Source organism: Chamaea fasciata, unplaced genomic scaffold (genome assembly GCF_029207755.1).
Source record: "Chamaea fasciata isolate MVZ Bird 193981 ecotype frontalis unplaced genomic scaffold, bChaFas1.0.hap1 SCAF_2, whole genome shotgun sequence".
Classification (NCBI taxonomy): Eukaryota; Metazoa; Chordata; class Aves; order Passeriformes; family Sylviidae; genus Chamaea; species Chamaea fasciata.
In genome coordinates, this window is record NW_027094087.1 from 43,714,021 (window position 1) to 43,729,088 (window position 15,068).

At 38.0% G+C, this 15,068-nt stretch overlaps 1 protein-coding gene across 3 annotated transcripts in view; it reads left to right on the top strand.

Moving 5' to 3' along the window:
* ZMYM2 (zinc finger MYM-type containing 2) overlaps positions 1-15,068 on the top strand; it is a 92,870-nt gene that overhangs the window by 10,299 nt on the left and 67,503 nt on the right. The window contains exons 2-5 of one of the 3 annotated variants that reach the window (XM_066175834.1): positions 7,242-7,301; positions 9,578-9,698; positions 10,812-11,313; positions 11,581-11,674. In XM_066175834.1, the coding sequence (XP_066031931.1) occupies positions 10,822-11,313; positions 11,581-11,674 (586 nt within the window). In that variant the 5' untranslated portion in view covers positions 7,242-7,301; positions 9,578-9,698; positions 10,812-10,821. Of the gene's footprint in view, positions 1-7,241; positions 7,302-9,577; positions 9,699-10,811; positions 11,675-15,068 lie in introns of all 3 variants that reach the window. The other 2 variants (XM_066175833.1, XM_066175835.1) reach the window with 2 other exon arrangements.

The window sequence follows — 15,068 nt, forward strand, 5'->3', positions numbered from 1 at the left end:
CAATACTGGATTGAAATAAGCAAGGTGGTAGCCAGCAGTGCGAGGAAAAGTGATTGTTCCACACTGTCTGATATGGGAGAACACATCTGCAGTGTTTAGTCTGGTTTTGGTTAGACTCCATCCTAATGATATTCTGGAGTACACCCGTTGTAAGACTGGAGCCCCGTTGTAAGTCTGGAGCGTTTGAACACAACAAAGAAGGAAAAGCTGAAAAAGAGGGGTGTATTCAGTCTAAAGAGAAGGCTGAAGGAACCGGTTACTGCCGTCTTCAACTACTTAATGGGAGAATACAGAGAAGACAAAGCCAATCTCTTCTCCAAGATACCTATTGGTAGAATGGCAGGTGATAGGCATAAGTAGCAACAGGGGAAACAATTGTGAAGAGCTCAGATAATCAAAAACTGGAAAGTTCTTGCTCTTGAGATTTCTTTCCTGTCTCTGGTTGCTTGTTCATGTTTGCTTGGTTTACATATGATTGGCTTCTAACTTGACAATTTCTTATAACTTGATGATTTTGAAAGATTGTGTGCTATTTGTGTATACTATTTTTTTTTAATGCCAGCAAAAGCTAAGGACTTGATAGATTTGAATTCTCTGTTAATCTTCATTGCTCCCTGTGGAGCAAGAGTAAGGCATGTTTTTGAAGTGTGTACTGTGACCCACTGACATCAATGCCCTGTGTTCTATTGCCCAGGCCTGACATTAAATAAATTTACTGTTCCCAGGTCTTTTTCTGATCTAGCCATTCAGTATTTGCTTTTCCTATTAAGTGTTGCATTTTTAAAAGTTAAGATCCATCAAATGACAACTTGGCCTCTTTTCATGTTGTATTAATCCCACTTCCTGTTTATTTTCAGGATTTTGCAAATCCTTTTCCTGTTTTCATATCTTTAGCATAGTGTTTCTCTACTGTTTCTATATTCCCTTTCCACTTAACCATCTTTCAAGTCTATTGCCGTGGTCTAGTGTTGCCTATTTTCTGGAAATAGATACACATTTGGATGTAAGTAATAGATAAGCATTTATTGAAGGCCCTTTGTTTCTTTGTCTTGTCTCACCTTTCTATTCCATTTATAATAAAGGACATCCTTAAGCATCATCTTGCTGTTTGAGTAGTAGATAAAATTTACTGTCTACTGCATTACACATAATGGCTTTTAAGGCTAGAAATGGTGCTGTGTTCTTGCTGCTCAGCGCCTTTCCAAGATTAAACTGCTATGAAATACATAGAAAAAGTGTGTGGATAAGGAGGAGAGACATGTCAGTATGGCTGCCCTGAAACAGTCTTGGTCAACATTATGATTTTGATTTGTCATGAATTCCTATGCCAAGTGCTGCTCATTCTTTGATGAGTAGTCTTGAGAATTACTGGTGCTTGTTTTGGATACCCCTTCATATAATTAAGTTTGAGGTTGGCTCTGTGTTTTGATTCTGTTTGTGCATGCAAGGAAGCATTTCTTTGCATTCATTGAATTGGAAGATTCAAGGAACAGACAGTGTTAAATAAAATTATTCAGATCTTCTTGGAAGCATCAGTTGGAAAACAGATGTCAGTATTCACATGTAACAATGGTGGCTACAGTTCAGTTAAGATGCTCAGAAGATACCAAAGTCTGCATGTTTTTGGTAAGCTTTAGCTGTGTGTAAATAGTTACTCTTGTGAATAAAACCAAAATTTCCTGACTTGGTTCAAAATATTTCACTAAGTAGATCTTGCTCTTCTACTGTTCTTAGTTGCTGTCTCTGCTGGATTACAGGTCTTTTCATATGCTTTTTTTTTTAAACTCTCTGAAATCTGTGTGACAAACACATTTTGAGTCTTACATAATGACTTTTAGTAAGTTAATTTCTTCAATCCATACAACTTCTTCCCAAATCAGAGAAAATAATTATATTTGAAGCAGCCCAAACCTACTGGAAAATAAATTCTTAAGTAGTGTCTCAAAACTGAAATAATGAGATATACCAGGCTTTTGTAATGATGGTATGCAGATAAACAGATAAATTAGATTTGTGAACCTAAACTTAGTATCCTGTTCCTGAAAGCTTTTATCCATGTTCTGAAACACCAGCGATATAAATACATTGATGGGTTTGTGTTAAATATTATTCAGACTATTAAATTAGTGTATATAGTAATTTAAGACCCTTGTTTTACTTTCATGTTGTGAATACTTGAGGTTAGCCCAAAATATGCAAGTATTCCTGTTGAACTCATTAACGTGATTTGTGTGTGAAACTGGCAGATGAATAGTTGAGTCACTGTGGCATTAATGTAATATCTGAGGCTTGCTTAAAGCCTTGCTTGCTTCAGATGCACTCCCCAGTGTGGCCAGTGGATATACATGTTGTAAAATTCAGTCTGACCCATTTTAATATAAGTCTGTCACTGCTTGCTGTGGGGTCAATGGGCCTGTGCATGTTGGGGTGTTTTATGTGGTGATTGCTTTCAGGGTAGAGCATTTCTGTCTCTGGCCATCAGCTTGTCATGGCTGTCCGGTCTGCTGAAATGATCTCTGTGCTGAAGTCCAGAGCTGTGGCACCAATCTTGGTAAGTTCAGGCACAGCTGTAGTGTTCTTGCACAGAAATTTTTTCATTTGGGGAGCTGATGTGGCTGGAAAGGATTCCAGCAGGAAAGTGTCTTTTGTCTGGTTTATGTGTGTGGTTGCAGAAACAGCTGTGCCACATGATAGCATAACAATGAGACTGTGGACCTGGTGACTAGGCAGACCTTCAGAAGTGTTAAAACTTTTGTTAGAGATGAAAAGTTAACAGTAGATCAGAGCTATAATGTATCCAAGGCATATCTGAACATAAAAAAAGCTGAGGCTGCTGACTGAATACCCCTCAGGAAGGATATAAGGAGGAAAAAAACCACAGACCAAAAGAGCTTATGTGGTTGCTGGTGGTTAGAGTTTTATGTGTGGTGACTCAGAAGGGCCCTGCAACTGCTTTGTCTCTAACTTGGAGTTCTGTTCACATAGGTAGTAGTCTCTCTATACACACTATATATCGTTCACTATGCCCAAATTGAGACTGCAGTAGTCAGGCAGACATGCAGATTTCGCTTAAAGCTGGTTTAAATTACAACTCTTTAAAAATGTTGGGCTACTTGTGTTTTGCTAGCACTTTTCACTTGTATGTGGGTATAGTTGGGTTACTAGTTTGCTTCACTTGCAGTAAAAAAGTGCTACTTTTAGGTGATTTTAACTGGAGTGGTTTTCTTTGTTTTTGGGGTGAACTGTGGCATACATTCAGCCAGCCACTGGGTTGATGGTTCATACCCCAAGAAAGCCGTGGTATGTGGGTTGCATCTGGTTGTGTAGGGAATGAGTGTTCCTGAGCTGTAGCAAGACATTAAGCTAAAGAGCTTCTTGATAGCTGCTCTGCAGATAGTCTTTACTGAGCTTGTGATCATCAGACTAAAAGGAAAGTCAAGTGATAACAAGTGATTTTCTGTAAAAAGAGTAGGAACTTTAGAAAGTAGCTGAATTAAGGAATTAAGTGATGTTATGGTCAAATTAATGAATGTCAGGGTCAGGAAGTGATCGTTAGTACTGAATAGCCTCACAGAACATCGGGACTGTTCGGATGGTCTCCAGCCAAAATGTTGGCACCCGTCCCTCAGCTGAAGTCAGCTTGAGAGCCATAGGCTGAAATTTAGATTCTTTGGGTGAATGGGTAGAGCTTCCATGAGGCTAGTGATATTTCTTTTGTACGTAAGGAGATTATTATTACTCCTAGGTTAGTGTCCTAGGGTGACTTTCTGATGCTTGTACCCCCAGTCATGTGTTCTGTGTGTGCTGTATATTGAGTTCTGTGCCTTGAAGATTGGTTCTGAGTGTGAAGCGGGGAAAAAAGTGTGCAGTTTGAGAAAACAGCCTTCACTCCTCTGCATTTTTTGCTCAGGACTCGTGTTGCTTGACTAAAGCACAGACAGCTGCAGGACAGAAATCTTTTTTGCTTTTAGTTAGTTTAGCTAGCTGAGGCAAAGAAGCTTCTTAGACTGTCTTTTTTCCTTTTTCATGAAACTGTTTAAACCTGCTCTGGACTGAAAAACCCAGAGGAGCACTGGGGAGCTGGAACCTGCAGCCCACTGGGGCCTGGACCTCTGGAGGGCAGATAAGAGACTGGCCAAGTCGAACTACTCCCACAGCAAGGACTTTGTCAATTTGCCATCTCACTTCAGAACGAGAGGTTTTATTGTTTCATATTATTCATATCTTTGAGATTGTGGGCACTTTGTTAAATAAATGTTTTTTTCCACTTTTCTCTGAAGAAGTTCTTTTCCCAGACTGGCTGTGGGGAGGGGCTGTTTGGGTCTGCTTCCTGGAGGGACCCTGTTTGGGGATTTTCTCCCAAATTTGCCCTAAACGAAGACAGGGTAATTGCTGTACTAGGCAAATAGATAATTGGGTAACTTGTTTGCAGCAAGGGTGTCTAGGAATAGAAGCTTTTCAGTTATAGCCTGGTTTTTCTGCAGGTGTATTCTAATTTTCAGGTGGCTGGCAAAGAATTTTGTAGATTTCCCTTTGAACCACTGTGTTTAAGTCATCAATGCATTTATTTCATGTTTGCCCAATCCCTGTTTGAACTGACTACGTTTCTAACCTCTGTAGCCTTCTACAGCAGTGGCTCTCTCAATTAAGAGAATCATGTTTTCATGCACGATAGATTATTAAAGCTTCTTAATTATTTAATTTTTCACCTTTTTGTTCTTGTAAGACACTGGGCAACTCTTATTATCTATGCGCTTTTTTTTTTTTTTTAATTCTTTCAGATTTAGGATCTTCCTTGAGTTGTTTTCCTTTCAATGAGAAGTGTTTTCCATGAGTATAAATTGTTCATGTAACTCATGTGTTTTTTCCCTTTCTCTGAAGGGTGAGTGGTCTGAACATCTCATGATAAGCAAGGTTGTGGTGAAGTATGGAGTTTTTTTGTAGTAACAAATGCACTGTTTTATTTGATTTTTTTTTTTCCTCTTTGGTTGTTGATGATTGAGTAGCTTTGATTTGGAAGAGTGAGAGAGTTGCAACTTGGATCTTAAATGATGTGTATTCTTTCTCCCTTCCATTATCTTGCATTTATCACTAGTGATTTTGCCTGCCACACTGCTTTACAATCAGTTTGTGTTTTCAGCTGCTGTGAATAAGTTTTTGTATGATTAGGAAGCACTCACTTTGGGAGTCACTATCTCTTTGGCTGACTTATATATGTTGATCTGTGTTATTTTATTTTGGAACCCCTGTGGTAACTTGTCTTTATTGTGATAACAGCAATTGACACATGATATTTTTCTCTTCAAATAATTACAAATCCCCCACAGAACCTCTTCTCAAAATCTTTGTTATAGATAATTTCCACAGCAGTCTTCACTGAGTGCAGTGTTTGAATGCCTTTTGGAAGACTTTGGTGGGATATACCAGTTTAATCAGGGTTGGTCAAATGTTTGAAGTATGTGAACCCTTCAAAAGATCTCGGCAGTAGTCCTGTGAGATATCACCTTTTCAATGTGAAATTTGTTCTCCCCTCCCCCACTTTTTTGTGTATTTATTCAGCTGTAGTTTCCATCATTTTATTTAGTGATAGAGATAAGACTGTAGTCTGAGTAATTATTCTTGCCTTCTGCTGAAGTAATTGGTTGCAGATACTGAAATAAAAAATTGCTGACTGCCTTTAGAAATCTTAAGTGACTGCCACATGGCCCTAGTGATTTGTTCTCAAATCCTCTTGTGTTAGCACTTTGATGGAACATTTTTCCTCTGACCTGACCCGTAGAAAGAGAGCTTAGATGTGATCTTCCCTGATGTTTTCCTTACTGAACGTCAGTGCAAAGAATTTATTCTGTGTTTTCTGGTTCAGGCTTCCTAGATAGTTTTTTACTTCAGGAAAATTTTACTGATTGTAAAATTGACAGGAGTTGGGATTTTAGACAAACTGTTGCTGTGACATAGGTCAGTAGCCTGTTTCTAACCAAAAGGTATATGAAATGTATATAAAACGTCCCCCCCAGTACAATTCCAGCACCTTTGTAGATAAGAGACTTCCTGATAGTAGTCTTTATGAGTCTTTGGAGTCGTTTTCGGCTGGTTGTATGTATATACAGTGAGTTTTTAAATGGCCTTCATGCTTTCAAGCTTTTTGTTCTAGCTGCTCCATTTCTTTTCCTCCTACCGAGGTTGTTCTTTCTGAAGCCAGATGTTGAAGTAATGAGGTTTTTTGTATTTTTATTTTTTTATTCCCCTGGGAATTTAAATATGCTTTTCTGGAGTGCTATCTGGCTAATTACATCTTGAACTGTGTTGTGTGGCTTGGAGTTAGACTAGGGTTTGCTTTTTCTTCATGGAGTTCTCTAGGTGGTTGAAGTTTGTTGTGTTGTAAAATTTTTTCCCATCATTTGGTGGTGGTCTGGTTTTGCTTTCTCCTCCTAGTTTGCACAACAGTAGTTAAAATCTTCAGTTATTACCCTGTAGTCTCATTCCCATTATCTCACCTGTGTTGTCACTGTTGAGTGGATGTGATTGATAGTATGCCATTAATGGGGTGTTTCTTCTGCTTGGGATGTGGAATTTAAATGTAGCCCAGTACCTCTTGAGGTAAATAATTCAGTTATGCTACTGTGCTTTTCTAGCAGAAAGTAGTATTCTTCTGCTGAGGCAAATAAGCCCCTTTCGTTTTGTTCCTATATTTGTGTCTTAGGTTACTGTCTCCTAAATTTTGTTTATCTGTTCACATTTGAGGATGTCTCAGTTATGCATTATCTCCAAAGTAGTATTTCAAGTTTTTTCTTTTTTGTTGTTGTTGGGCTTACAGCCTTTGTATGGAAGCATCTGTCCATGCTGGTCCTACTTTGGATGTCTGTTTCCAACGCCCCGTTTTGGTGGAACTATAGTTTTAGCCAGATTTCTGTGACTCTTTTTGATTTTTATGTTCTTGCTCCTAGTGTGCATAACTGTACTTTGATCTTTTGTCACATTCATTCCACATGTTATTAATGGCACTTGGTAAAGGCATTTAAATTCCAGTTTCTGCTTTTGTTAAAGCGGAATTGATTTTTTAGTTTTTGAGGTAGTCCTACACCTCACCTGGGTTTCTACAAAACCAGATTTATTTTGTGATAAATTTAACTCTTATCATTTATCAGTGGAGTTGACGCTGCAAGTATTACTTAGCTATCTTAAGAGATGTAGTAGTCATCCTTCTAAAGAAGTGTCTACATTTTGTCTCTTACTTCTTCCAGGAATTAAGCCTTGAACAAAGCAATGGGATCGTAATTTATTTCAGCGTGAAGACTTAATAGGTGAGTGAGTAGCATAAGTTAAGTGGGACACACAGGGCCTGATTCAGGAAGGGCTGTTCAGTATTGGTAGTACTTCTGTTTCCATCCAGCTGGGATTTTTGGTGTCTGTGTACCACCATAAAGCCTTGAGCTTGTTCTTCAGCAGTATTGAACATTGCATTTTCTGCAAACTAGGTCTCACAGTTTGTGGGTTTTTTTTTTTGTTGTTGTTGTTGTTGTTGGTTGAAATTTTTTGTTTGAGGTGAGTTGTATTATTATTATTATTATTATTAGGTGGTGTTGTTGTTGAGTTGGGGTTTGTTGTTAGTTGGTTGGGTTTTTTTCTGTTTCAGTTTGGTTTTCTCACCCCAAATCTCAGCAGTTCATTCAGTGATCAGTCTAATCAATCTCATGGGTTTCTACCAATTGTATTTCTATTGTAAAGCATCTTTTGCTTCACAGTTTTGAGGTGTGAGTTTTTTCCTACTTTTCCATTCTAAACCTATTTTTTTTGCTAAGGCACTTTTTTTTGGTCACTTTTCATGTAGAAATACTGACTGTGACATTGCCTACATGGCTTTTATTTATCCTAGCTGCTCCTACTTCTAGAAAACAAGCTACCTCATTTTGCGCATTTTATGGGTAATTTTGTTGTCGAGAGGTAGGAGCTATTTACAGGGAAATACATGCAGGTTATGCTTATTACTTTGCACTAGTAGTTAAACACAAGTTTTTCTTGTTTTTTTTTTAATACTTAATGGTACAGCTCATTAAAACCTAAGTGCTTTGTGGAAAAAGTAAATAGATTGAGGCAAAAAGATAAGTATTTTGAGTCTTAACTTTGCTACATGTTATGTGCATGTACTGTAATACAGCCCAAGTCTGTCTTTCTACTGAGGATTTGTGAAAAGGGGAATCAAAGTTTTTGAGTCAGGCCTGGGGTGTAGTCTTAGCTTAGTCTCATTTTTTCTCTGCTCGCATCTGTTCAAGTATATTTAAAACTTCATTAAAAGCTTTATGTGCTTGTGATGCTTTCGTTCTTGTAGAGAAAGAAAATACATAGAATAAACCTATGAAACTTTAAAAATTGAATTAATTCTTTTCAGCAAAATCTGAGATGCAGAAAAATCTAACTTTTTCAGCCCTAGAGGAAAAAGTAAAAGAGAATATTGGATTAAATTAATCTTCAGTGTAACTGACTGATTTCCAGGGAGGTACAAGCCAACTACATTGATAATACAATTTTTTTTTGTTAAGAAACCTTCTTTCATTCCAATTCAATGTTACTTTTATTGTGGTTCTAATGCTATTACATAATGGCATTTGACTCTAAGGCTAACATAGGAAAAAGGAATTAAAAGGTGGTTGCTTCTCTTCTAGGATTAATGTGGTTCACAGTTTACTGTTTGGTCCTTGTCCTGCCCTCCCTGCTCCTGCTCAGTTAATGGACAGCAGGCTTGAATAGTATAAATGCGTAGAAGAATATTTAAGCTTTATTTCTCAGGGCGTCTTTACTGTCTGGGGATTTTAAGGGCTGTCCTCAAACCGTAGATAACTACACGAGTTGATGATCTCTCTTAAAAATGCTGCCAAGTCTGGAAAACCTAATGGCTGTTATAAAACCTGAAGAATAAACAGATACTTGAACTTTAAACATTTTCAGTCTCTTGTGAGGGATCACACGTGTTAATACAGGCTCTGGATGCCTGAATCTGTGCTAAGTATCACTGCAGTGCATATATACAAGTGGAAAAGTATTAGCAGTGTAAGGTTTATATTGCATTGTAGGCCTGATTTTGTCCTGTAGTTTTCCTTTTATATTTTCGTTTTAGCGTAGTGTATTCTGCTACAGGCAGCAAGGAGGTTGATGTGATAAAAAAGAAGGAAATGTAGCTGCTAAGATTTTTTTTCCTCAATTGCTCAATTTACTTGAATTATTTATTTCCTTAATATTCTATTCCAGATATACTTCTTAATTCTACTGTTTGATTACTCAATTGCAGTTACGTATGTCTGTTTCTTACCAAACACGGCATATTTTTCCCCTCTGTAAAGCCTTCTGGAAGTGTGATGTGACAGAGCAGGAGATCTCAAACAATACTGTTACTACTTTATTCACAGCAGGGATTGAATAGATTCACATTCTCTCTTACTGTACGATCACAGTGCTGAAAGTCAGGTTTGAACTTAAACTGTAAATTTAGAAAAAGGTTGGTTTAAGAAACATAGCTGGCAGATGATGCTTGAGATGAGGAAATAGTTTTCAGTAGCTAATGCTTGTTTTAACCCTGTTTCAGACCACAGTACTTTTGTGAAAGGCAGCAAGTTGGTACAAGAGCAGTTTCCCCACAGGAAAGAAAATAAAAGTGCTTGGAGCAACTTATTAAGGTAAACAGATTGCAGTGGATTTCTGGATGGGTAAGTATAGATGAGCAGGATATTTCTGCTTCTTGTATTTACCTTCCTGTATGAAGATTTTACAGAAAAACACAGATAGCTACTTTGAACCTTCCACACAAACTCAGTGATGTCCCACATGAGCATATACTCAAGACGTACCCAAATTATAATTATGTCTGTATTTTTCTTGTAGAATTAGATCAGGATCGACCTAACTTACTGATCTTTAGTATGGATGTTTTTTAGAGCCATCTTAGGTCTTTTTGCTTTGATTATATCCAGGTTGACTTTTATAATTTTTAATTCGTGGTTGAATTGACAGTTACGAAGAACAGATTCCCCAAACTGAACAATTACTAAAAGCAAACAGATCTCTCCAGGCAAAGTAGCTGTTGGGAAGTAGCCTGAATAAACACTGCTTGCTCTTAAAAGAAATAAGACAAAGTCACTGAAAGTTGCAGGTGCATGAGGTAATAAGTTAGGACTTCAAATGAGCTGCCAGTCTGTAGTGGTTACAAAGGAGAGGTTGCTGTCCACTTTTTGTTGCTCAATAATGTATCTGTTCCTGTCATGTCTAAGGATTTCCCTAAATATCTTTTCCTTACTTCTTTGTTCCAGTCATCTTGTGGCTACCTAAGAAGCTCTGGCAGTGTGGGGTTGGGGGAGAATCAGTTGACTTTCGAAGTCGTTAATATTCCTAGTAGGGCCAAAATTTAATAGGAATTCAGTTTTTCTTTCTGTGTGCCTAACTCTTGATCTTGCTTTGCAGTCTAACAAAAGCAGTGTTAGAAGATCATTGTGGGGTGGGAAAGGGACTGAGAGATCAGGATCATGTAATAAATAGTACTGAAAATTCGGTTTCCTGTGTGTGTATGTATTGATAAAACATTGTGATGGGTAGTGATTGTATATTTTTTGCTAGTATGGGATTAGAAAGTAAACGGATGTTAAGACATTTAAAGAAGAGCATAGAAAAAACGTAATTTTCTTTCATGTTATCTCAGGAAAAAAATAAAGTAAAAGCTGGAATTATAAATTCTGTAGTTATTTTAAAGAACTGTTACTGAAAAGTTGTGTCTTACTCTGAAGTGGGATGTGGTTTTTTCTTGATTTATGTTTTTCTTCAAACAGCAGATCTGGAATGGACACGAGTCCTCTGGGAGGATTAGACTTGTCTGAACATACTCCTAGTCTGCTAGGGAATACCACCATGGCAGCAGGTCTTGCAAATGTAGGAAATACATTTGGAGGGCCACCAAGTTCTTTAGTTTCTAGACCTAATAAGTTCCAAAACTTGCCTATAGAAGATGATGATGATGTAGTTTTTATCGAACCTATACAACCTCCACAAAATTCTACGTCGCTGGTAGCAGACCAAAGGAACAGTGCATTTACGTCATCTAAAAATGAAGAACTTAAAGGAAATGATTGCAAAATGCTTCCTTCTCCAAAAGACTTAAATTCTCGAAAGGGGAGTATAAGTGAAACTATTATTATTGATGATGAAGAAGACATTGAAACAAATCAAGGGCAAGAGAAGAATGCTTCCAGTTTTAATGAACGAAGACTTCCAGAGTGTAAAAACAGAACCAACGAGATGGAATTCTCACCTTCCAGTTTTTCAAGAAGTAAGGTAAATTCAGGAATAGGTAATAGTGGTATTACCACAGAACCAGACTCTGAAATTCAGATTGCTAATGTTACTACATTAGAAAGAGGTGGTATGAGCTCTGTCAGTGGTGGTCATTTAGAAAATGATGCTGACGGGCGTGACATGAACCTAATGATTACACATGTAACGTCACTGCAGAATGCCGGCTTGGGAGATGTATCTAACGGACTGCAGTCAGATAATTTTGGTGTTAATTTGCAAACATACACCCCATCTTTGACTTCACAGACCAAGACTGGTGTAGGACCTTTCAATCCTGGTAGAATGAACGTGGCTGGAGATGTATTTCAAAATGGAGAATCTGTGACCCATCATAATCCGGGTAAGTTGCAATTTTGAATGTTTCCTTAAAGGCTGAAAGTAAATTGTGAAATAAATTGATTATAGAATTTTTGATTAAAGTGTTTTTGCCAATGGCACTGCTTAGTCTTTTAGCTTAATATGTATGAAAGATCTTGATTCCCTTCATGCCCATCACTACTTTATCTGTGGCTAGAATAAAATACACTCAGTGGCATAATACATTAGGAAACACGTCTTCACCAAAAGGATTATTAAGTGTTGGAACTAGCTGCCCAAGAAAGTGGTCTCCAACCCTGAAGATATTTAAAAGGGTTGTAGATGTGGCAGTCAGGGACATGGTTTAGTGGGAGTACTGGGTTAATTGTTGCATTTGATGATATTAGGCATCTTTTTCAACCTAAATGATTCTGTGGTTATGTATGTGGTTTGGAAGATTTCTTCTGGATCAGCGTTAGTCTGTTCTCTTTGAGTAGGTGCTTCTCTATATGAAGCAGTAGGTGCATAACAGAAACTTCTGTCCAACACATTCATTTACAGTCTGATGTCCCCAGTAAGCATTGGAGTGCCTATGATAGAATGATTTGGATTGGAAAGGGCATTTAAAGATCACCTCATCCAACCACCCTGTCGTGGCAGGGACAGTCGTCCACTGGATGAGGTTGCTCAAAGCCCCATCCAACCTGACCTGGAACACCCACAGCTGGAGCATCCTTAGCTTCTCTGGGTAACTTGTTCCTGTGTCTTGCCACTTTCATTGTAAAAGAATTATGCCTCATGTCCAATGTAAAGCTACCCTCTTTCAATTTAAAGGTACTGTCTCTTGTACTGTTACTGCATGTCTTGTTAACAAATCTCACTGCATCTTTTTCTGTAACCCCCCCTTTATATGTTGAAAGTCTGCAGTATGGTCTTCCCAGCCTTCTCTTCTGCAGGCAGAGCAATTCCCAACTCTCTTTGCTTTTCTTCACAGGAGAGCTGTTCAAGCCTTCGGTCACTTTTTGTAACCCTCTTCTGTGCCTGCTTTAACAGGCCCATATCTGTCTTGTACAGGGGACCTCAGAGTTAGATGCAGTATTCCAGGTGGGATCTCAGCAGAGAATATTGAGGATTGTCCTGAGTGACCTTGTACTTGGCCTTGTTGAGCTCTTGAGTTTTCCGTGGGCTCGTTTGTCCGGGCTGTCAAGGTCCCTGTGGATGGCATACTCTCCTCTTTGGCTTATCAATTGCACCACTCAGCTTGCTGTTACCAGTAAACTTGCTGAGGGTCTGCTTCCTCTCACTCTCTGTTTTGTTGAAAAAAACACTAAATAGCATGAGTCCCCAGTACAGACTCTTGAGGGACACAGCTTGTTGCTAGTTTCCACTTGGACGCTGAGCCATGAACTGTAATTTTTGGGATGCAGTCATCCAGTGAATTCCTTATCCATCAAATATATGTCTCCAGTTCAGCAGCAAGAACATTGTGGGGGGACATATCAAAGGTCTCGGGAGAGGTCCAGGTAGATGAAGTCTATGTTGGTGTGCTTTGGAGTGGAACTTGGGTTTTGTTTCTCTCAATGGAATCTAGTTTTTGTGCTTCAAAAATGCTCTAGAGAAAGAGCCAACACCTAGTAAATTGAGGATGCAGTTTTCTATTGCCCTGATCTGAACCAGGTAATTAATGCAAGCATATGTAGCTCTATGTGTTTCAGGAGCTGCTTACCTCTGTAAAATTTCACTACTGTCTTCCCCACCTGTGCCCCAAGTGGTACTGACACATTTTTTTTTCAGCTTTTTAAAAAAGCTTTAATTTTTGCAAGATGACTCTGCAAATAAATGGTATGAATGACAGGAAAGGATAATTTTATAGCACTTTGGAGCAGGAATGAGCAAGAAAGAAGGGGAGCAACCTGAAAAGGCATAACAGTAAGAAGTAGTTGAACACAAAGCTGTATAGTCTCATAAACTTGGCCATTAGAGAATTGCAGGTAGGAACCTGAAGGATGAAGACGTAAGGTAGTGAGGTATCAAAACTCACCAGGAATTACCTAAGGAAGTGTGATGCACCTCAGTTCAAGGACACGAAAACTGGATTTTACAGATCTTTTGTAGAGAACTTAAAGCAAAGGAGGTTACATGGCTGAGAAGTGAGATGAAATGGCATAATATAAAAGTGGGTATCTATGAAGCTGGGGTATGGAAAAAGTAAAAAAAAAAAGTCAAAATCTTCAGGTGTTCTTCTGGTATGTTTGTGGCAGGAGAAATGCAACAAAATATTGAGGGATGCTGTCTGAGGCCTTAAGAAAATAAGGAATAATTGAAATAACCTTACTGGGATATTATTACCTACCTTAATTATGTATTAGTCCTGCTGAAAGTTTCACACCCAAATAAGTAGCAAGCAAACTCAAGTTTTCATGAGTGGCAGTTAAATGCTGCTGGAATTACAAGCAGGTGTAGCTCTATTGCACATGCTGTGCATTCCTGATAAGAGAGGCAGTGTGCTTTCACTTGAAAGAGAAAAGAGTATCTCACGTGTTTTGAGATGTTGGGGTGTTACCAGGATATTACATATTTGAAGTAGTAGAAGTATAGAAAAGTTTGAAGAGGGCGCTTAAAGTTAATTTTAATTCTAGGCACTCTGATAGCTTCTTAGTTTGTCAGTAAGGATATTCATGCCTTCTAAGGTGAACATTTTCAATGCTTTAAAGAAAAATGTGTTTTGTTTTGTGTCCTTTTCCCTTCACCTCTTCATTCCAGGTCTTCTGTTTACTTTCAAGCACTACAACAGGTAAATTTCTAGCTTGTCTTGAGTAGTAGGATATCCTTCACAGCTAAAGTCACACCAGAAAGTTATCTTTTACCTGCTAAGGAATGTATGTTGTTTCTTGCACTAAAAGGTGTTCTTGGAACTTTGTCCCTAAATGGATTTTAAAGCTATGCATCAGAATATATTGTTAATAAAATCCTTTGGGGAAAGGAAGGAATGCAGAAAATAGGAGGAAAGGGTTCCTTCTATTTAATGAACGATTATGGACCAAAGTAACATTCCTTAAGAATAAGGTATGGGTGGTTGCTCATGTTGTAGTTTAATGTTTTTGTTATCTGAAGTCACAGAGTTTAAAATAATCTTTCTTACATTTGGGTATTAGTTGTAATAATACTTCAGAAATACTCTGAATCACTGCAGTAAGATATTCAAGGCTAGGTGAGTCCCAGGTGCTGTCACAGTATTTGGTATAACTGGCACACTATTGAAAATTTGTGCAGATGTTTTTTAAAAAGCAAAATTGGTTCTCTTAAGTTTTAATTCATGCTTAAGTAATGTATTACTAGTGGCAGCCTTCAGAAGGGAAACATTTCTAAATTCTGATGATAATCACTTTAAATAAAAGCTTAAATTCCAGAGAAAAGCCTAGAAATTACATTTTGTT